General features: G+C 45.8%; 1 protein-coding gene and 1 long non-coding RNA gene across 2 annotated transcripts in view; one reads left to right on the top strand and one right to left on the bottom strand.

Moving 5' to 3' along the window:
- The window catches only part of LOC127919913 (ubiquitin-like modifier-activating enzyme 6), a gene marked incomplete at its 5' end in the record, with an annotated part of 77,221 nt that overhangs the window by 4,297 nt on the left and 50,287 nt on the right, over positions 1 to 22,637 (bottom strand). The window contains 6 exon segments of the mRNA XM_052503744.1: positions 932 to 1,059; positions 6,715 to 6,908; positions 7,231 to 7,354; positions 11,840 to 11,911; positions 16,323 to 16,392; positions 22,447 to 22,510. Of these exon segments, the coding sequence (XP_052359704.1) occupies positions 932 to 1,059; positions 6,715 to 6,908; positions 7,231 to 7,354; positions 11,840 to 11,911; positions 16,323 to 16,392; positions 22,447 to 22,510 (652 nt within the window).
- On the top strand, positions 17,085 to 19,422 carry LOC127919911 (uncharacterized). Its single transcript, XR_008104452.1, has 3 exons — positions 17,085 to 17,500; positions 18,497 to 18,892; positions 19,251 to 19,422. It is a non-coding gene; the product is annotated as an uncharacterized LOC127919911 (long non-coding RNA).

The following is a 22,637-nucleotide window of genomic DNA, read 5'->3' on the forward strand; positions in this document are numbered from 1 at the left end:
GAGAGAGACAAGAGGGACAGAGAGACAGAGAGAGAGTGTTAGAGACCACACAGCTCAGAGATCCCAAATAGAGAAAGAGATGTATTTTCTGTCTGTACGTGTGTATGTACAGGTGTGTGTGTGTGTGTGTGTGTACAGGTGTGTGTGTGTAGTGAAGGTGTAATGTGTCTCACTGTGTTGATGTGTGTGAGAGGTGTGTGTGTAGGTGTGTGTGTGTGTGTGTGTAGTGTGTGTCTCACTGTGTGTGAAGTGTACAGGAGTGAATGTGTGTACAGGTGAGTGTGTACAGGTGTGTGTGTCACTGTGGTGTGTGTGTGTGACAGGTGTGTGTGTACATGTGTGTGTGTGTGTGACAGCACTGTGTGTGTGTGTGTGTGTGTGTGTGTCTGTGTACAGGTGTGTGTGTGTACAGGTGTCTGTGTACAGTGTGTGTGTGTACAGGTGTCTGTGACAGTGTGTGTGACAGTGTCTGTGTACAGTGACAGAAACAGGTGTCTGTGTACAGAGAGACAGTGTGTGTGTGTCTGTGTACAGGTGAGAGTGTGTGTGTGTGTCTGTGACAGAGTGAGTCTGTGTACAGAGTGTGTGTGTGTGTCTGTGTACAGAGAGTGTGTGTGTGTGTCTGTGTACAGAGGAGAGAGTCTGTGAAACAGAGAGTGTGTGTGTCTGTGTACAGAGAGTGTGTCTGTGACAGAGAGAGTGTGAGTGTGTGTCTGTGTACAGAGGTGTGTGTGTGTGTGTGTCTGTGTACAGAGAGTGTGTGTGTGTGTGTGTGTGTGTGTGTGTGTGTGTGTGTGTGTGTACAGAGGTGTGTGTGTGTGTGTGTGTGTGTGTGTGTGTGTGTGTGTGTGTGTGTGTGTGTGTGTGTGTGTGTGTGTGTGTGTGTGTGTGTGTGTGTGTGTGTGTGTGTACACAGGTGTGTCTCTCCTACCTGATCTGTGTTCTCTTGACAGGTGCAGCCTCGGTGAGGACCATGACAGGAATGGCCAGGTTGAAGAAACAGTTGTTGTACGACTCAAACCCGTACCCTCCCACTACCTTCACCAGCTCCAACGACACCTGGGGGACCACAGCACAACCACTCACTGACGACTCAAACCCGTACCCTCCCACTACCTTCACCAGCTCCAACGACACCTGGGGGACCACAGCACAACCACTCACTGACGACTCAAACCCGTACCCTCCCACTACCTTCACCAGCTCCAACGACACCTGGGGGACCACAGCACAACCACTCACTGACGACTCAAACCCGTACCCACCCACCACCTTCACCAGCTCCAACGACACCTGGGGGACCACAGCACAACCACTCACTGACGACTCAAACCCGTACCCACCCACTACCTTCACCAGCTCCAACGACACCTGGGGGACCACAGCACAACCACTCACTGACGACTCAAACCCGTACCCACCCACCACCTTCACCAGCTCCAACGACACCTGGGGGACCACAGCACAACCACTCACTGACGACTCAAACCCGTACCCTCCCACTACCTTCACCAGCTCCAACGACACCTGGGGGACCACAGCACAACCACTCACTGACGACTCAAACCCGTACCCTCCCACTACCTTCACCAGCTCCAACGACACCTGGGGGACCACAGCACAACCACTCACTGACGACTCAAACCTGTATCCTCCCAGACGACTTCCCAGACGACTCCCAGACGACCCCCAGACGACTCCCCCAGATGACCCCCCCAGACGACCTCCCAGATGACTCCCAGACAACTCCCAGAGGATCCCCCCAGACAACCTCCCAGACAACTCCCAGAGGATCCCCCCAGACAACCCCCCAGATGACTCCCAGACGACCCCCCAGATGACTCCCAGACGACTCCCAGACAACCCCCAGACGACCCCCCAGATGACTCCCAGACAACCCCCCAGATGACTCCCAGACGACACCCCCGATGACTCCCAGACAACCCCCAGATGACTCCCAGACGACTCCCAGACAACCCCCCAGATGACTCCCAGACGACCCCCAGACGACCCCCCAGATGACTCCCAGACAACCCCCCAGATGACTCCCAGATGACTCCCAGACGACCCCCCCCAGATGACTCCCAGACAACCCCCAGACGACTCCCAGACGACTCCCAGACAACCCCCCAGACGACTCCCAGACGACTCACTTCAACAGCCAAAACTACACAGCGCTGAATTCATTGGTACGTTCTATTTAGTTCTGTGACTGAATCAGACAAGCAGATTCCGTAAAACCAATTCAACACCACGAAGAAGAGATTCAAGCTGTTTAAATAACCTATTCAACTGATAGAAATGACTGAATCAGATGTTTACCATCTAAAACCATTTCCTACCAGTCTGATAAGATATAGAACTAGAGAACTAGAGAGTACTCCTGGTCACCTGATTCAGTCATTTACCTCCAGTCTGATAAGATATAGAACTAGAGAACTAGAGAGTACTCCTGCTCACCTGATTCAGTCATTTCCTACCAGTCTGATAAGATATAGAACTAGAGAGTACTCCTGCTCACCTGATTCAGTCATTTCCTACCAGTCTGATAAGATATAGAACTAGAGAACTAGAGAGTACTCCTGCTCACCTGATTCAGTCATTTCCTACCAGTCTGATAAGATATAGAACTAGAGAACTAGAGTACTTCTGCTAACCTAATTCAGTCATTTACTACCAGTCTGATAAGATATAGAACTAGAGAACTAGAGAGTACTCCTGCTCACCTGATTCAGTCATTTACTACCAGTCTGATAAGATATAGAACTAGAGAACTAGAGAGTACTCCTGGTCACCTGATTCAGTCATTTCCTACCATCTAAAATAAATAATGTAATTTACATTCGTATTCAAACCCCTGAGTGAATACATGTTAGAATCACCTTTGGCAGCGACTACAGCTAGGAGTCTTCCTGGGTAAGTCTCTAAGAGTCATTACAGCTGGCAGTCTTCTTGGGTAAGTCTCTAGGAGTCATTACAGCTGGGAGTCTTCTTGGGTAAGTCTCTAGGAGTCATTACAGCTGGGAGTCTTTCTTGGGTAAGTCTCTAGGAGTCATTACAGCTGGGAGTCGTCTTGGGTAAGTCTCTAGGAGTCATTACAGCTGGCAGTCTTCTTGGGTAAGTCTCTAGGAGTCATTACAGCTGTGAGTCTTCTTGGGTAAGTCTCTAGGAGTCATTACAGCTGGGAGTCTTCTTGGGTAAGTCTCTAGGAGTCATTACAGCTGGGAGTCTTCTTGGGTAAGTCTCTAGGAGTCATTACAGCTGGGAGTCGTCTTGGGTAAGTCTCTAAGAGTCATTACAGCTGGCAGTCTTCTTGGGTAAGTCTCTAGGAGTCATTACAGCTGTGAGTCTTCTTGGGTAAGTCTCTAGGAGTCATTACAGCTGAGAGTCTTTCTTGGGTAAGTCTCTAGGAGTCATTACAGCTGTGAGTCTTCTTGGGTAAGTCTCTAGGAGTCATTACAGCTGAGAGTCTTTCTTGGGTAAGTCTCTAGGAGTCATTACAGCTGGGAGTCTTCTTGGGTAAGTCTCTAGGAGTCATTACAGCTGTGAGTCTTTCTGGGTAAGTCTCTAAGAGTCATTGCAGCAGATTAGAGTCTTTCTTGGGTAAGTCTCTAGGAGTCATTACAGCTGGCAGTCTTCTTGGGTAAGTCTCTAGGAGTCATTACAGCTGGGAGTCTTTCTGGGTAAGTCTCTAAAAGTCATTACAGCTGAGAGTCTTTCTTGGGTAAGTCTCTAGGAGTCATTACAGCTGCGAGTCTTTCTTGGGTAAGTCTCTAGGAGTCATTACAGCTGGCAGTCTTTCTTGGGTAAGTCTCTAGGAGTCATTACAGCTGGGAGTCTTCTTGAGTAAGTCTCTAAGAGTCATTACAGCTGGGAGTCTTCTTGGGTAAGTCTCTAGGAGTCATTACAGCTGAGAGTCTTTCTTGGGTAAGTCTCTAGGAGTCATTACAGATGGCAGTCTTTCTTGGGTAAGTCTCTAGGAGTCATTACAGCTGGCAGTCTTCTTGGGTAAGTCTCTAGGAGTCATTACAGCTGGGAGTCTTTCTTGGGTAAGTCTCTAGGAGTCATTACAGCTGAGAGTCTTTCTTGGGTAAGTCTCTAGGAGTCATTACAGCTGAGAGTCTTTCTTGGGTAAGTCTCTAGGAGTCATTACAGCTGGGAGTCTTCTTGGGTAAGTCTCTAAGAGTCATTACAGCTGGGAGTCTTTCTTGGGTAAGTCTCTAAGAGTGATTACAGCTGGGAGTCTTTTGGGTAAGTCTCTAAGAGTGATTACAGCTGGGAGTCTTCTTGAGTAAGTCTCTAAGAGTGATTACAGCTGGGAGTCTTCTTGGGTTAGTCTCTAAGAGTCATTACAGCTGGGAGTCTTTCTGGGTAAGTCTCTAAGAGTCATTACAGCTGGGAGTCTTCTTGGGTAAGTCTCTAAAAGTCATTACAGCTGGGAGTCTTCTTGGGTAAGTCTCTAAGAGTCATTACAGCTGGGAGTCTTTCTGGGTAAGTCTCTAAGAGTCATTACAGCTGGGAGTCTTCTTGAGTAAGTCTCTAAGAGTGATTACAGCTGGGAGTCTTCTTGGGTAAGTCTCTAAGAGTCATTACAGCTGGGAGTCTTTCTGGGTAAGTCTCTAAGAGTCATTACAGCTGGGAGTCTTCTTGGGTAAGTCTCTAAGAGTCATTACAGCTGGGAGTCTTCTTGGGTAAGTCTCTAAGAGTCATTACAGCTGGGAGTCTTCTTGGGTAAGTCTCTAAGAGTCATTACAGCTGGGAGTCTTCTTGGGTAAGTCTCTAAGAGTCATTACAGCTGGGAGTCTTCTTGGGTAAGTCTCTAGGAGTCATTACAGCAGATTAGAGTCTTCCTGGATAAGTCTCTAAGAGCTTTACACACCTGGACAATATTAGCTCATTATTATTTTCATAATTCTTCAAGCTCTGTCAAGATGTTGGGGATCCAGACGTCCAGACGGCCATTTAAATCTTTCCATAGATTTACAATCCTTGTAAAAGCCTTGTGTTGTAGTTTATTGTCCTGTTGAAAGGTGAAATAGATTTACAAGCCTTGTAAAGGCCTTGTGTTGTAGTTTATTGTCCTGTTGAAAGGTGAATTAGATTTACAAGCCTTGTAAAGGCCTTGTGTTGTAGTTTATTGTCCTGTTGAAAGGTGAAATAGATTTACAAGCCTTGTAAAGGCCTTGTGCTGTTGTTTATTGTCCTGTTGAAAGGTGAATTAGATTTACAAGCCTTGTAAAGGCATTGTGTTGTAGTTTATTGTCCTGTTGAAAGGTGAATTAAATTTACAAGCCTTGTAAAGGCATTGTGTTGTAGTTTATTGTCCTGTTGAAAGGTGAATTAGATTTACAAGCCTTGTAAAAGCCTTGTGTTGTAGTTTATTGTCCTGTTGAAAGGTGAATTAGATTTACAAGCCTTGTAAAAGCCGTGTGTTGTAGTTTATTGTCCTGTTGAAAGGTGAATTAGATTTACAAGCCTTGTAAAAGCCTTGTGTTGTAGTTTATTGTCCTGTTGAAAGGTGAATTTGTCTCCCAGTATCTGTTGGAAAGCAGACTGAACCAGGTTTTCCTCTCTGATTTTACCTGCTTAGCTCAATTCCATTTGTTTTTATCCTTAAAAAACACCCTTATCCTTGCCGATGACAAGGATACCCAACACATGATGCAGCCACTACCTAGACCACCCTGGACCACAACTAGACCACCCTCGACCACCCTGACCACAACTAGACCACCCTCTCGACCACCCTGACCACAACTAGACCACAACTAGACCACAACTAGACCACACCTAGACCCCCCCTAGACCACCCTAGACCACAACTAGACCCCCCTAGACCCTAACTAGACCACCCTAGACCACAACTAGACCCCCCTAGACCACAACTAGACCACCCTAGACCCCAACTAGACCACAACTGGACCACAACTAGACCCCCCTAGACCACAACTAGACCACCCTAGACCCCAACTAGACCACCCTAGACCACAACTAGACCACCCTAGACCACAACTAGACCCCAACTAGACCACCCTAGACCCCAACTAGACCACCCTAGACCCCAACTAGACCACAGCTAGACCACCCTAGACCACAACTAGACCACCCTAGACCACAACTAGACCCCCCTAGACCACAACTAGACCACCCTAGACCCCAACTAGACCACCCTAGACCCCAACTAGACCACAACTGGACCACAACTGGACCACAACTAGACCCCCCTAGACCACAACTAGACCACCCTAGACCCCAACTAGACCACCCTAGACCACAACTAGACCCCAACTAGACCACCCTAGACCCCAACTAGACCCCCCTAGACCCCCCTAGACCACAGCTAGACCACCCAAGACCCCAACTAGACCACCCTAGACCCCAACTAGACCACCCTAGACCCCAACTAGACCACCCTAGACCCCAACTAGACCACCATAGACCCCAACTAGACCACCCTAGACCCCAACTAGACCACCCTAGACCACAACTAAACTACAACTAGACCACCCTAGACCACAACTAGACCACCCAATACCCCAACTAGACCACCCTAGACCACAACTAAACTTCAACTAGACCACCCTAGACCACAACTAGACCACAACTAAACTACAACTAGACCACCCTAGTCCACAACTAGACCACCCAATACCCCAACGAGACCTCCCTCGACCTCTGATGTCATGGAGTGTGTGCGCTCGTGCGCTGTCTCACCAGCCCGGCGACGGCGGCGGTAGCCGTGGCGATGGCGGGGATGATCTTGCCGGCGATGCGTTTGGTCTTGAGGCGGTCGGCCACCTCGATGGAGTACATCCTGGCCCTGAGGGAGGAGGCCGACGCCACGAAGTCCATGTGGCCGTTGAGGTCATCGTCCTTCTCAAACACCCGAGGAGACATCCGTAACCTCTCTGAGGTCCACACACACACACACACACACACACACACACACACACACACACACACACACACACACACACACACACACACACACACACACACAGTGAGGGGTTAGGAGTGTGTCGATAGTGCCCTCCAGCTGACTGAATTATGGAGTGTGTGTGTGTGACAGAGAGAGAGACAGACACACAGAGAGAGACAGAGACAGACAGAGAGAGAGAGAGACAGAGAGACAGAGAGAGACAGAGAGACAGAGAGACAGAGACAGTGTGTGTGTGTGTGTGAGTGTGTGCGTGTGTGTGTGTGAGCGTGTGTGCGTGTGTGTGTGTGTACCTGGTGTAACGTGGTCTGCAGTGATAGCCTCCTCTAACTGGGCGATGGCCTCTCTCTCCTCCTCGCTGCTTACGGACAGCTTCATCTGATCAGGCTTCTTCACATTCTCATCCGTCTCAATACGCTGGCCAGATCAATACATTAATCAATACATCAACATACTGTATTAAACTTCACATTCTCATCTGTCTCAATACGCTGGCCAGATCAATACATCAACAAACAAATGTACAACAACATACTGTATTAAACCACCCACATTAAACTCATCCAACCAATTAAACAACCATCAATACATTAAACAGCCACTCAACCAATTAAACAACCACTCAACCCATGAAACAACCACTCAACCCATGAAACAACCACTCAACCCATTAAACAACCACCCAACCCATTAAACAACCACCCAACCCATTAAACAACCACCCAACCAATTAAACAACCACCCAACCAATTAAACAACCACCCAACCAATTAAACAACCACCCAACCAATTAAACAACCACCCAACCAATTAAACAACCACCCAACCAATTAAACAACCACCCAACCAATTAAACAACCACCCAACCAATTAAACAACCACTCAACCCATTAAACAACCACTCAACCCATTAAACAACCGCTCAACCAATTAAACAACCGCTCAACCCATTAAACAGCCACTCAACCCATTAAACAGCCACCCAACCAATTAAACAACCACCCAACCAATTAAACAACCACCCAACCAATTAAACAACCACCCAACCAATTAAACAACCACCCAACCAATTAAACAACCACCCAACCAATTAAACAACCACTCAACCCATTAAACAGCCACTCAACCCATTAAACAACCACTCAACCCATTAAACAACCACTCAACCCATTAAACAACCACTCAACCCATTAAACAACCACTCAACCCATTAAACAGCCACTCAACCCATTAAACAGCCACTCAACCAATTAAACAACCACTCAACCCATTAAACAGCCACTCAATCCATTAAACAGCCACTCAACCCATTAAACAACCACTCAACCCATTAAACAGCCACTCAACCCATTAAACAACCACTCAACCCATTAAACAGCCACTCAACCAATTAAACAACCACACAACCCATTAAACAACCACACAACCCATTAAACAACCACTCAACCCATTAAACAACCACTCAACCCATTAAACAACCACTCAACCCATTAAACAACCACTCAACCCATTAAACAGCCACTCAACCCATTAAACAACCACTCAACCAATTAAACAACCAGCTCAACCCATTAAACAACCGCTCAACCAATTAAACAACCACTCAACCCATTAAACAACCACTCAACCCATTAAACAACCACTCAACCCATTAAACAACCACTCAACCCATTAAACAACCACTCAACCAATTAAACAACCACACAACCCATTAAACAACCACTCAACCATTAAACAACCACTCAACCCATTAAACAACCACTCAACCCATTAAACAACCACTCAACCCATTAAACAACCACTCAACCCATTAAACAACCACTCAACCCATTAAACAACCACCAACCCATTAAACAACCACTCAACCCATTAAACAGCCACTCAACCCATTAAACAGCCACTCAACCCATTAAACAACCACTCAACCCATTAAACAACCACTCAACCCATTAAACAACCACTCAACCCATTAAACAACCACTCAACCCATTAAACAACCACTCAACCCATTAAACAACCACTCAACCCATTAAACAACCACTCAACCCATTAAACAGCCACTCAACCCATTAAACAGCCACTCAACCCATTAAACAACCACTCAACCCATTAAACAGCCACTCAACCCATTAAACAACCACTCAACCCATTAAACAACCACTCAACCCATTAAACAACCACTCAACCCATTAAACAACCACTCAACCCATTAAACAGCCACTCAACCCATTAAACAACCACTCAACCCATTAAACAACCACTCAACCAATTAAACAACCACTCAACCCATTAAACAACCACTCAACCCATTAAACAACCACTCAACCCATTAAACAACCACTCAACCCATTAAACAACCACTCAACCCATTAAACAACCACTCAACCCATTAAACAGCCACTCAACCCATTAAACAACCACTCAACCAATTAAACAACCACTCAACCAATTAAACAACCACTCAACCCATTAAACAACCACTCAACCCATTAAACAACCACTCAACCCATTAAACAACCACTCAACCAATTAAACAACCACTCAACCAATTAAACAACCACTCAACCCATTAAACAACCACTCAACCAATTAAACAACCACTAAATCAATTAAACAACCACTCAACCCATTAAACAACCACTCAACCCATTAAACAACCACTCAACCCATTAAACAACCACTCAACCCATTAAACAACCACTCAACCCATTAAACAACCACTCAACCCATTAAACAACCGCTCAACCCATTAAACAGCCACTCAACCCATTAAACAACCACTCAACCCATTAAACAACCACTCAACCCATTAAACAACCACTCAACCAATTAAACAACCACTCAACCCATTAAACAACCACTCAACCCATTAAACAACCACTCAACCCATTAAACAACCACTCAACCCATTAAACAACCACTCAACCCATTAAACAACCACTCAACCCATTAAACAACCACTCAACCCATTAAACAACCACTCAACCCATTAAACAACCACTCAACCCATTAAACAACCACTCAACCCATTAAACAACCACTCAACCCATTAAACAGCCACTCAACCCATTAAACAACCACTCAACCCATTAAACAACCACTCAACCCATTAAACAACCACTCAACCATTAAACAACCACTCAACCAATTAAACAACCACTCAACCCATTAAACAACCACTCAACCCATTAAACAACCACTCCACCCATTAAACAACCACTCAACCCATTAAACAACCACTCAACCCATTAAACAGCCACTCAACCCATTAAACAGCCACTCAACCAATTAAACAACCACTCAACCCATTAAACAAGCCACTCAATCCATTAAACAGCCACTCAACCCATTAAACAACCACTCAACCCATTAAACAACCACTCAACCCATTAAACAACCACTCAACCCATTAAACAGCCACTCAACCAATTAAACAACCACACAACCCATTAAACAACCACACAACCCATTAAACAACCACTCAACCCATTAAACAACCACTCAACCCATTAAACAACCACTCAACCCATTAAACAACCACTCAACCCATTAAACAACCACTCAACCCATTAAACAACCACTCAACCAATTAAACAGCAGCTCAACCCATTAAACAACCACTCAACCAATTAAACAACCACTCAACCCATTAAACAACCACTCAACCCATTAAACAACCACTCAACCCATTAAACAACCACTCAACCCATTAAACAACCACTCAACCCATTAAACAACCACACAACCCATTAAACAACCACTCAACCAATTAAACAACCACTCAACCCATTAAACAACCACTCAACCCATTAAACAACCACTCAACCCATTAAACAACCACTCAACCCATTAAACAGCCACTCAACCCATTAAACAACCACTCAACCCATTAAACAACCACTCAACCCATTAAACAACCACTCAACCCATTAAACAACCACTCAACCCATTAAACAACCACTCAACCCATTAAACAGCCACTCAACCCATTAAACAACCACTCAACCCATTAAACAACCACTCAACCCATTAAACAACCACTCAACCCATTAAACAACCACTCAACCCATTAAACAACCACTCAACCCATTAAACAACCACTCAACCCATTAAACAGCCACTCAACCCATTAAACAACCACTCAACCCATTAAACAACCACTCAACCCATTAAACAACCACTCAACCCATTAAACAACCACTCAACCCATTAAACAACCACTCAACCCATTAAACAGCCACTCAACCCATTAAACAACCACTCAACCCATTAAACAACCACTCAACCCATTAAACAACCACTCAACCCATTAAACAACCACTCAACCCATTAAACAACCACTCAACCCATTAAACAACCACTCAACCCATTAAACAACCACTCAACCCATTAAACAACCACTCAACCCATTAAACAACCACTCAACCCATTAAACAGCCACTCAACCCATTAAACAGCCACTCAACCATTAAACAACCACTCAACCATTAAACAACCACTCAACCCATTAAACAACCACTCAACCCATTAAACAACCGCTCAACCCATTAAACAACCACTCAACCATTAAACAACCACTCAACCATTAAACAACCACTCAACCCATTAAACAACCACTCAACCCATTAAACAACCGCTCAACCCATTAAACAACCACTCAACCCATTAAACAACCACTCAACCCATTAAACAACCACTCAACCCATTAAACAACCACTCAACCCATTAAACAACCACTCAACCCATTAAACAACCACTCAATCCATTAAACAACCACTAAATCAATCCCCCCAAAAATCTATCCATCAATTAAAAATAAATCTTTATCAATACATTAAGTGAATCCATCAATCCATCCATCCCATAACCCAGTGTAGTCCATAGTACCAGTGGTATCCCCACCTTCTCTGCTGGCCTGTACTCTGGGACGGTAATCTCTGACAACATCCTGGACACTGCTTCCTGCGACAGATCCTACGGACACGGACACGGACACGGACACACACACACACACACACACACACACACACACACACACACACACACACACACACACACACACACACACACACAGGGTGGGGTCAATACCATTTCAATTCAAGGAAGTAGACTGAAAGTCAAATTACAATTATCTTCAATAGATTCCAATGGATTTGGAATTGACCCCAAACCCTGGAAGGACAACCTAGTTACTAGTGAAGGTGCAGGGGTGGGGGGTGGGGGGTCGATAGTGAAGAGAGGGGGGGTGGGGGGGCGATAGTCACATCTGCTCCAGAATTAAAGGGCCGATAATTACATATGCTCCAGAATTAAAGGGGCGATAGTTACATCTGCTCCGGAATTAAAGGGGCGATAGTTACATCTGCTCCAGAATTAAAGGGGCGATAGTTACATCTGCTCCAGAATTAAAGGGGCGATAGTTACATCTGCTCCAGAATTAAAGGGGCGGTAGTTACATCTGCTCCAGAATTAAAGGGGCGATAGTTACATCTGCTCCAGAATTAAAGGGGCGATAGTTACATCTGCTCCAGAATTAAAGGGGCGGTAGTTACATCTGCTCCAGAATTAAAGGGGCGATAGTTACATCTGCTCCAGAATTAAAGGGGCGATAGTTACATCTGCTCCAGAATTAAAGGGGAGATAGTTACATCTGCTCCAGAATTAAAGGGGCGATAGTTCACATCTGCTCCAGAATTAAAGGGGCGATAGTTACATCTGCTCCAGAATTAAAGGGGCGATAGTTACATCTGCTCCAGAATTAAAGGGGCGATAGTTACATCTGCTCCAGAATTAAAGGGGCGATAGTTACATCTGCTCCAGAATTAAAGGGGCGATAGTTACATCTGCTCCAGAATTAAAGGGGCGGTAGTTACATCTGCTCCAGAATTAAAGGGGCTATAGTTACATCTGCTCCAGAATTAAAGGGGCGATAGTTACATCTGCTCCAGAATTAAAGGGGCGATAGTTACATCTGCTCCAGAATTAAAGGGGCGATAGTTACATCTGCTCCAGAATTAAAGGGGCGATAGTTACATCTGCTCCAGAATTAAAGGGGCGATAGTTACATCTGCTCCAGAATTAAAGGGGCGATAGTTACATCTGCTCCAGAATTAAAGGGGCGATAGTTACATCTGCTCCAGAATTAAAGGGGCGATAGTTACATCTGCTCCAGAATTAAAGGGGCGATAGTTACATCTGCTCCAGAATTAAAGGGGCGATAGTTACATCTGCTCCAGAATTAAAGGGGCGATAGTTACATCTGCTCCAGAATTAAAGGGGCGATAGTTACATCTGCTCCAGAATTAAAGGGGCGATAGTTACATCTGCTCCAGAATTAAAGGGGCGGTAGTTACATCTGCTCCAGAATTAAAGGGGCGGTAGTTACATCTGCTCCAGAATTAAAGGGGCGATAGTTACATCTGCTCCAGAATTAAAGTATTTTAACTTCATAGTTTGTTCTCCATATTGTTTCCAAATATCGTTTGGTGGTAATATGGTATGGTGGTAATATGGTATGGTGATAATATGGTATGGTGGTAATATGGTATGGTGATAATATGGTATGGTGGTAATATGGTATGGTGGTAATATGGTATGGTGGTAATATGGTATGGTGGTAATATGGTATGGTGGTAATATGGTATGGTGGTAATATGGTATGGTGGTAATATGGTATGGTGGTAATATGGTATGGTGGTAATATGGTATGGTGGTAATATGGTATGGTGGTAATATGGTATGGTGGTAATATGGTATGGTGGTAATATGGTATGGTGGTAATATGGTATGGTGGTAATATGGTATGGTGGTAATATGGTATGGTGGTAATATGGTATGGTGGTAATATGGTATGGTGGTAATATGGTATGGTGGTAATATGGTATGGTGAGGTCTCAGTATGGTGATAATATGGTATGGTGGTAATATGGTATGGTGGTAATATGGTATGGTGATAATATGGTATGGTGATAATATGGTATGGTGATAATATGGTATGGTGGTAATATGGTATGGTGATAATATGGTATGGTGGTAATATGGTATGGTGGTAATATGGTATGGTGGTAATATGGTATGGTGGTAATATGGTATGGTGGTAATATGGTATGGTGGTAATATGGTATGGTGGTAATATGGTATGGTGGTAATATGGTATGGTGGTAATATGGTATGGTGAGGTCTCTCAGTATGGTGATAATATGGTATGGTGGTAATATGGTATGGTGGTAATATGGTATGGTGGTAATATGGTATGGTGATAATATGGTATGGTGGTAATATGGTATGGTGGTAATATGGTATGGTGATAATATGGTATGGTGATAATATGGTATGGTGGTAATATGGTATGGTGATAATATGGTATGGTGGTAATATGGTATGGTGGTAATATGGTATGGTGGTAATATGGTATGGTGATAATATGGTATGGTGATAATATGGTATGGTGATAATATGGTATGGTGGTAATATGGTATGGTGGTAATATGGTATGGTGGTAATATGGTATGGTGTGGTAATATGGTATGGTGGTAATATGGTATGGTGATAATATGGTATGGTGGTAATATGGTATGGTGATAATATGGTATGGTGGTAATATGGTATGGTGGTAATATGGTATGGTGATAATATGGTATGGTGATAATATGGTATGGTGGTAATATGGTATGGTGGTAATATGGTATGGTGATAATATGGTATGGTGGTAATATGGTATGGTGATAATATGGTATGGTGGTATGGTATGGTATAATATGGTATGGTGATAATATGGTATGGTGATAATATGGTATGGTGATAATATGGTATGGTGATAATATGGTATGGTGGTAATATGGTATGGTGGTAATATGGTATGGTGAGGTCTCTCAGTATGGTGATAATATGGTATGGTGATAATATGGTATGGTATGGTGATATGGGTCTGGTAATATGGTATGGTGATAATATGGTATGGTGATAATATGGTATGGTGATAATATGGTATGGGTATGGTAATATCAGTATGGTGGTAATATGGTATGGTGGTAATATGGTATGGTGATAATATGGTATGGTGGATAATATGGTATGGTATCAGTATGGTGGATAATATGGTATGGTGATAATGTGGTATGGTGGTAATATGGTATGGTGGTAATATGGTATGGTGATAATATGGTATGGTGAGGGTATGGTGATAATATGGTATGGTGATAATGTGGTATGGTGGTAATATGGTATGGTGGTAATATGGTATGGTGATAATATGGTATGGTGATAGTATGGTGGTAATATGGTATGGTGATAATATGGTATGGTGATAATATGGTATGGTGATAATATGGTATGGTGATAATATAGTATGGTGGTAATATGGTATGGTGAGGTCTCAGTATGGTGGTAATATGGTATGGTGGTAATATGGTATGGTGAGGTCTCAGTATGGTGGTAATATGGTAAGGTGATAATATGGTATGGTGGTAATATGGTATGGTCTCTGGTAATACCCAGCTCTACTAGTAACTGATTCATACTCTATACAGAGGAGAGATAGAGATATAGTGAGATAGAGATATAGTGAGATAGAGATGTAGTGAGATAGAAAGGTATTGAGATAGAGAGATGGTGAATAGAGATATAGTGTGATAGAGATATGTGTGATAGAGATGTAGTGAGATAGAGATATAGTGAGATAGTGATATAGTGAGATAGAGATGGTGAAATAGAGATATAGTGAGATAGAGAGAGATATTGATATAGTGAGATAGAGATATAGTGAGATAGAGATATAGTGAGATAGAGATGTAGTGAGATAGAAAGGTATTGAGATAGAGAGATGGTGAAATAGAGAGTGATAGAGAGATATTGAAAGAGAGAGATATTGAAAGAGAGAGATATTGAAAGAGAGAGATATTGAAAGAGAGAGATATTGAAAGAGAGAGATATTGAAAGAGAGAGATATTGAAAGAGAGAGATATTGAAAGAGAGAGATATTGAAAGAGAGAGATATTGAAAGAGAGAGATATTGAAACAGAGAGATATTGAAAGAGAGAGATATATTGAAAGAGAGAGATATATTGAAATAGAAATGAAAGAGAGATATTGAAAGAGAGATAGTGATAGAGAGATACTGATACAGAGAGACAGTGAAATAGAGAGATATTGAAAGAGAGAGTGATATATTGAAATAGAGAGAGTGAAAGAGAGATATTGAAAGAGAGATAGTGATAGAGAGATAATGATATAGAGAGACAGTGAAATAGAGAGATACTGAAATGGTAAGATAGTGAAATAGAGAGATAGTCAGAGATATATATAGGGACATAGAGATATAGAGAGAATGTGTGTGTGTGTGTGTGTGTGTGTGTGTGTGTGTGTGTGTGTGTGTGTGTGTGTGTACCTTCTCTGAGTAGGGGATGTTGTAGATCTCAGCATAAAGCCGAGCTGCGCTCACGACAAAACTGAAGTGCCTGATGGGAAACAGAGGGAAATGAGAGTTAGAAATAACGAAAAGAAGGGGGAGAAAATGGGAGGTCACCAACAGGTCAGGGGTCACCAACAGGTCAATCTAGAGAGGGCTGTAGAGCAGGGGTCACCAACAGGTCAATCTAGAGAGAGGTGTAGAGCAGGGGTCACCAACAGGTCAATCTAGAGTGGGCTATAGAGCAGGGGTCACCAACAGGTCAATCTAGAGAGAGGTGTAGAGCAGGGGTCACCAACAGGTCAATCTAGAGAGAGGTGTAGAGCAGGGGTCACCAACAGGTCAATCTAGAGAGAGGTGTAGAGCAGGGGTCACCAACAGGTCAATCTAGAGAGGGCTGTAGAGCAGGGGTCACCAACAGGTCAATCTAGAGAGGGCTGTAGAGCAGGGGTCACCAACAGGTCAATCTAGAGAGGGGTGTAGAGCAGGGGTCACCAACAGGTCAATCTAGAGAGGGCTGTAGAGCAGGGGTCACCAACAGGTCAATCTAGAGAGGGCTGTAGAGCAGGGGTCACCAACAGGTCAATCTAGAGAGGGCTGTAGAGCAGGGGTCACCAACAGGTCAATCTAGAGAGGTGTAGAGCAGGGGTCACCAACAGGTCAATCTAGAGAGAGGTGTAGAGCAGGGGTCACCAACAGGTCAATCTAGAGAGGGCTGTAGAGCAGGGGTCAACAACAGGTCAATCTAGAGAGGGCTGTAGAGCAGGGGTCAACAACAGGTCAATCTAGAGAGAGGTGTAGAGCAGGGGTCACCAACAGGTCAATCTAGAGAGAGGTGTAGAGCAGGGGTCACCAACAGGTCAATCTAGAGAGAGGTGTAGAGCAGGGGTCACCAACAGGTCAATCTAGAGAGAGGTGTAGAGCAGGGGTCACCAACAGGTCAGGGGTCACCAACAGGTCAATCTAGAGAGAGGTGTAGAGCAGGGGTCACCAACAGGTCAATCTAGAGAGAGGTGTAGAGCAGGGGTCACCAACAGGTCAATCTAGAGAGAGGTGTAGAGCAGGGGTCACCAACAGGTCAATCTAGAGAGGGCTGTAGAGCAGGGGTCACCAACAGGTCAATCTAGAGAGAGGTGTAGAGCAGGGGTCAACAACAGGTCAATCTAGAGAGAGGTGTAGAGCAGGGGTCACCAACAGGTCAATCTAGAGAGAGGTGTAGAGCAGGGGTCACCAACAGGTCAATCTAGAGAGAGGTGTAGATCAGGGGTCACTAACAGGTCAATCTAGAGAGAGGTGTAGAGCAGGGGTCACCAACAGGTCAGGGGTCACCAACAGGTCAATCTAGAGAGAGGTGTAGAGCAGGGGTCAACAACAGGTCAATCTAGAGAGAGGTGTAGAGCAGGGGTCACCAACAGGTCAATCTAGAGAGAGGTGTAGAGCAGGGGTCACCAACAGGTCAATCTAGAGAGAGGTGTAGAGCAGGGGTCACCAACAGGTCAATCTAGAGAGAGGTGTAGAGCAGGGGTCAACAACAGGTCAATCTAGAGAGAGGTGTAGAGCAGGGGTCACCAACAGGTCAATCTAGAGAGGGCTGTAGAGCAGGGGTCACCAACAGGTCAATCTAGAGAGGGCTGTAGAGCATGGGTCACCAACAGGTCAATCTAGAGAGGGCTGTAGAGCAGGGGTCACCAACAGGTCAATCTAGAGAGAGGTGTAGAGCAGGGGTCACCAACAGGTCAATCTAGAGAGAGGTGTAGAGCAGGGGTCACCAACAGGTCAATCTAGAGAGAGGTGTAGAGCAGGGGTCACCAACAGGTCAATCTAGAGAGAGGTGTAGAGCAGGGGTCACCAACAGGTCAATCTAGAGAGAGGTGTAGAGCAGGGGTCACCAACAGGTCAATCTAGAGAGAGGTGTAGAGCAGGGGTCACCAACAGGTCAATCTAGAGAGAGGTGTAGAGCAGGGGTCACCAACAGGTCAATCTAGAGAGAGGTGTAGAGCAGGGGTCACCAACAGGTCAATCTAGAGAGGGCTGTAGAGCAGGGGTCACCAACAGGTCAGGGGTCACCAACAGGTCAATCTAGAGAGAGCTGTAGAGCAGGGGTCACCAACAGGTCAATCTAGAGAGAGCTGTAGAGCAGGGGTCACCAACAGGTCAATCTAGAGAGAGGTGTAGAGCAGGGGTCACCAACAGGTCAATCTAGAGAGGGCTGTAGAGCAGGGGTCACCAACAGGTCAATCTAGAGAGAGGTGTAGAGCAGGGGTCACCAACAGGTCAATCTAGAGAGGGCTGTAGAGCAGGGGTCACCAACAGGTCAGGGGTCACCAACAGGTCAATCTAGAGAGGGCTGTAGAGCAGGGGTCACCAACAGGTCAATCTAGAGAGAGGTGTAGAGCAGGGGTCACCAACAGGTCAATCTAGAGTGGGCTATAGAGCAGGGGTCACCAACAGGTCAATCTAGAGAGAGGTGTAGAGCAGGGGTCAACAACAGGTCAGGGGTCAACAACAGGTCAATCTAGAGAAGGCTGTAGATCAGGGGTCAACAACAGGTCAATCTAGAGAGAGGTGTAGAGCAGGGGTCAACAACAGGTCAATCTAGAGAGAGGTGTAGAGCAGGGGTCACCAACAGGTCAATCTAGAGAGAGGTGTAGAGCAGGGGTCACCAACAGGTCAATCTAGAGAGAGGTGTAGAGCAGGGGTCACCAACAGGTCAATCTAGAGAGAGGTGTAGCAGGGGTCACCAACACGTCAATCTAGAGAGAGGTGTAGAGCAGGGGTCACCAACAGGTCAATCTAGAGAGAGGTGTAGAGCAGGGGTCACCAACAGGTCAATCTAGAGAGAGGTGTAGAGCAGGGGTCACCAACAGGTCAATCTAGAGAGGGCGGTAGAGCAGGGGTCACCAACAGGTCAGGGGTCACCAACAGGTCAATCTAGAGAGAGGTGTAGAGCAGGGGTCACCAACAGGTCAATCTAGAGAGAGGTGTAGATCAGGGGTCACTAACAGGTCAATCTAGAGAGAGGTGTAGAGCAGGGGTCACCAACAGGTCAATCTAGAGAGAGGTGTAGATCAGGGGTCACCAACAGGTCAATCTAGAGAGAGGTGTAGAGCAGGGGTCACCAACACGTCAATCTAGAGAGGTGTAGAGCAGGGGTCACCAACAGGTCAATCTAGAGAGAGGTGTAGAGCAGGGGTCACCAACAGGTCAATCTAGAGAGAGGTGTAGAGCAGGGGTCACCAACAGGTCAATCTAGAGAGGGCTGTAGAGCAGGGGTCACCAACAGGTCAGGGGTCACCAACAGGTCAATCTAGAGAGGGCTGTAGAGCAGGGGTCACCAACAGGTCAGGGGTCACCAACAGGTCAATCTAGAGAGAGGTGTAGAGCAGGGGTCACCAACAGGTCAATCTAGAGAGGTGTAGAGCAGGGGTCACCAACAGGTCAATCTAGAGGTGTAGAGCAGGGGTCACCAACAGGTCAGGGGTCAACAACAGGTCAATCTAGAGAGGGCTGTAGAGCAGGGGTCAACAACAGGTCAATCTAGGTGTAGAGCAGGGGTCACCAACAGGTCAATCTAGAGAGAGGTGTAGAGCAGGGGTCACCAACAGGTCAATCTAGGGCTGTAGAGCAGGGGTCACCAACAGGTCAAGGTCTAGAGAGAGGTGTAGAGCAGGGGTCACCAACAGGTCAATCTAGAGAGAGGTGTAGAGCAGGGGTCACCAACACGTCAATCTAGAGAGAGGTGTAGAGCAGGGGTCACCAACAGGTCAATCTAGAGAGAGGTGTAGAGCAGGGGTCACCAACAGGTCAATCTAGAGGTGTAGAGCAGGGGTCACCAACAGGTCAATCTAGAGGGCTGTAGAGCAGGGGTCACCAACAGGTCAGGGGTCACCAACAGGTCAATCTAGAGAGACTGTGTAGAGCAGGGGTCACCAACAGGTCAATCTAGAGAGAGGTGTAGATCAGGGGTCACTAACAGGTCAATCTAGAGAGAGGTGTAGAGCAGGGGTCACCAACAGGTCAATCTAGAGAGAGGTGTAGATCAGGGGTCACCAACAGGTCAATCTAGAGAGAGGTGTAGAGCAGGGGTCACCAACACGTCAATCTAGAGAGAGGTGTAGAGCAGGGGTCACCAACAGGTCAATCTAGAGAGAGGTGTAGAGCAGGGGTCACCAACAGGTCAATCTAGAGAGAGGTGTAGAGCAGGGGTCACCAACAGGTCAATCTAGAGAGAGGTGTAGAGCAGGGGTCACCAACAGGTCAATCTAGAGAGAGGTGTAGAGCAGGGGTCACCAACAGGTCAATCTAGAGAGGGCTGTAGAGCAGGGGTCACCAACAGGTCAATCTAGAGAGGGCTGTAGAGCAGGGGTCACCAACAGGTCAATCTAGAGAGGGCTGTAGAGCAGGGGTCACCAACAGGTCAATCTAGAGAGGGGTGTAGAGCAGGGGTCACCAACAGGTCAATCTAGAGAGGTGTAGAGCAGGGGTCACCAACAGGTCAATCTAGAGAGGGCTGTAGAGCAGGGGTCACCAACAGGTCAATCTAGAGAGAGGTGTAGAGCAGGGGTCACCAACAGGTCAATCTAGAGAGAGGTGTAGAGCAGGGGTCACCAACAGGTCAATCTAGAGAGGGCTGTAGAGCAGGGGTCACCAACAGGTCAATCTAGAGAGAGGTGTAGAGCAGGGGTCAACAACAGGTCAATCTAGAGTGGGCTATAGAGCAGGGGTCACCAACAGGTCAATCTAGAGAGAGGTGTAGAGCAGGGGTCACCAACAGGTCAATCTAGAGAGAAGTGTAGAGCAGGGGTCACCAACAGGTCAATCTAGAGAGAGAGGTAGAGCAGGGGTCACCAACAGGTCACTGATTAGATGGTTCTCGGGGCAGCAGGTAGTCTAGTGGTTAGAGCAGCATAGCTAGTATAGCTAGCAGCATAGCTAGTATAGCTAGCAGCATAGCACAGTATAGCAGTCAAGCTAGTATAGCTAGCAGTATAGAGCAGCATAGCTCGTATACAGCAGCATAGCTCCAGATAGCTAGCAGTATAGCTCGTATCTAGCAGCATAGCTGTATAGCAGGATAGCTAGCGGCATACTAGTATAGCTAGCAGTATAGCAGTCATAGCTAGGGATATCAACAGCATAGCAGTATACTAGCAGAATAGCTAGTATAGCTAGCCACATTTACATTTAAGTCATTTACAGACGTCTTATGTTACAAATTGGTCATTCACCTTATGACATCCAGTGGAACAGCCACTTTACAATAGTGCATCTAAATCTTTTAGGGGGGTGAGAAGGATTACTTTATCCTATCCTAGGTATTCCTTAATTAAAGAGGTGGGGTTTCAGGTGTACCGGAAGGTGGTGATTACTGTCTGTCCACACCGTGAGGAGTTTGTTACCATTGGGGGTCTGATACAGTTTTGACTGGGCTGAGCGGGAACTGTACTTCCTCAGTGGTAGGGAAGCAGGCCAGAGGTGGTGAACGCAGTGCCCTTGATTGGGTAGGGGATCAGAGCCCTGAGGTGCCGTTTCACAGCTCCGTAGGCAAGCACCATGGTCTTGTTAGCGGATGAGCTTCAACTGGAAGTCCCAGCAGGAGCGGGGTCGTGGGAGTGTTGGGAATTTACGGGCTGCGGCGTCTGGATGAGTTGTAGGGTTTAATGGCACAGGCAGGGAGCCCAGCCAACAGCGAGTTGCAGTAATCCAGTAATCCAGTAATAGCTGTGGATGTTGTAGAGCATGAACCTACAGGAACGGCCACCGCCTTGATGTTAGTTGAGAACGACAGGGTGTTGTCCAGGATCACGCCAAGGTTCTTAGCTCTGGGAGGAGGACACAATGGAGTTGTCAACCGTGATGGCGAGATCATGGAACGGGCAGTACTCCCGGGAGGAAGAGCAGCTCCGTCTTGCCAGGTTCAGTATTGCTAGTATAGTAGCAGTATAGCTAGTAGCGTACTAGCAGTATAGCTAGAAGTATAACTAGTATAGCTAGCAGTATCAGTGTTAGCTAGAAGTATAACTAGTATAGCTAGCAGTATAGCTAGTATAGCTAGAATAATTAGTATAACTATCAGCATAGCTTAGTATCGTTGTCTACTCACAGTGAGTCCTTCAGGTCAAACTCTATGGGAGACGGGGGTCGTTTAGGTGACTGCCAGAATAAACCTGCAGAACAAGGACAGAGATGCGAAGACAGGACAATATCATGGCAACAGGTTATCTATAGACATAAAGGTGCTAAAAGCTCTTTGTTTTGTGTGTGGATTGACAGCAACAGGTTATCTATAGACAT

This window comes from Oncorhynchus keta, unplaced genomic scaffold (genome assembly GCF_023373465.1).
Source record: "Oncorhynchus keta strain PuntledgeMale-10-30-2019 unplaced genomic scaffold, Oket_V2 Un_contig_17849_pilon_pilon, whole genome shotgun sequence".
NCBI lineage: Eukaryota > Metazoa > Chordata > Actinopteri > Salmoniformes > Salmonidae > Oncorhynchus > Oncorhynchus keta.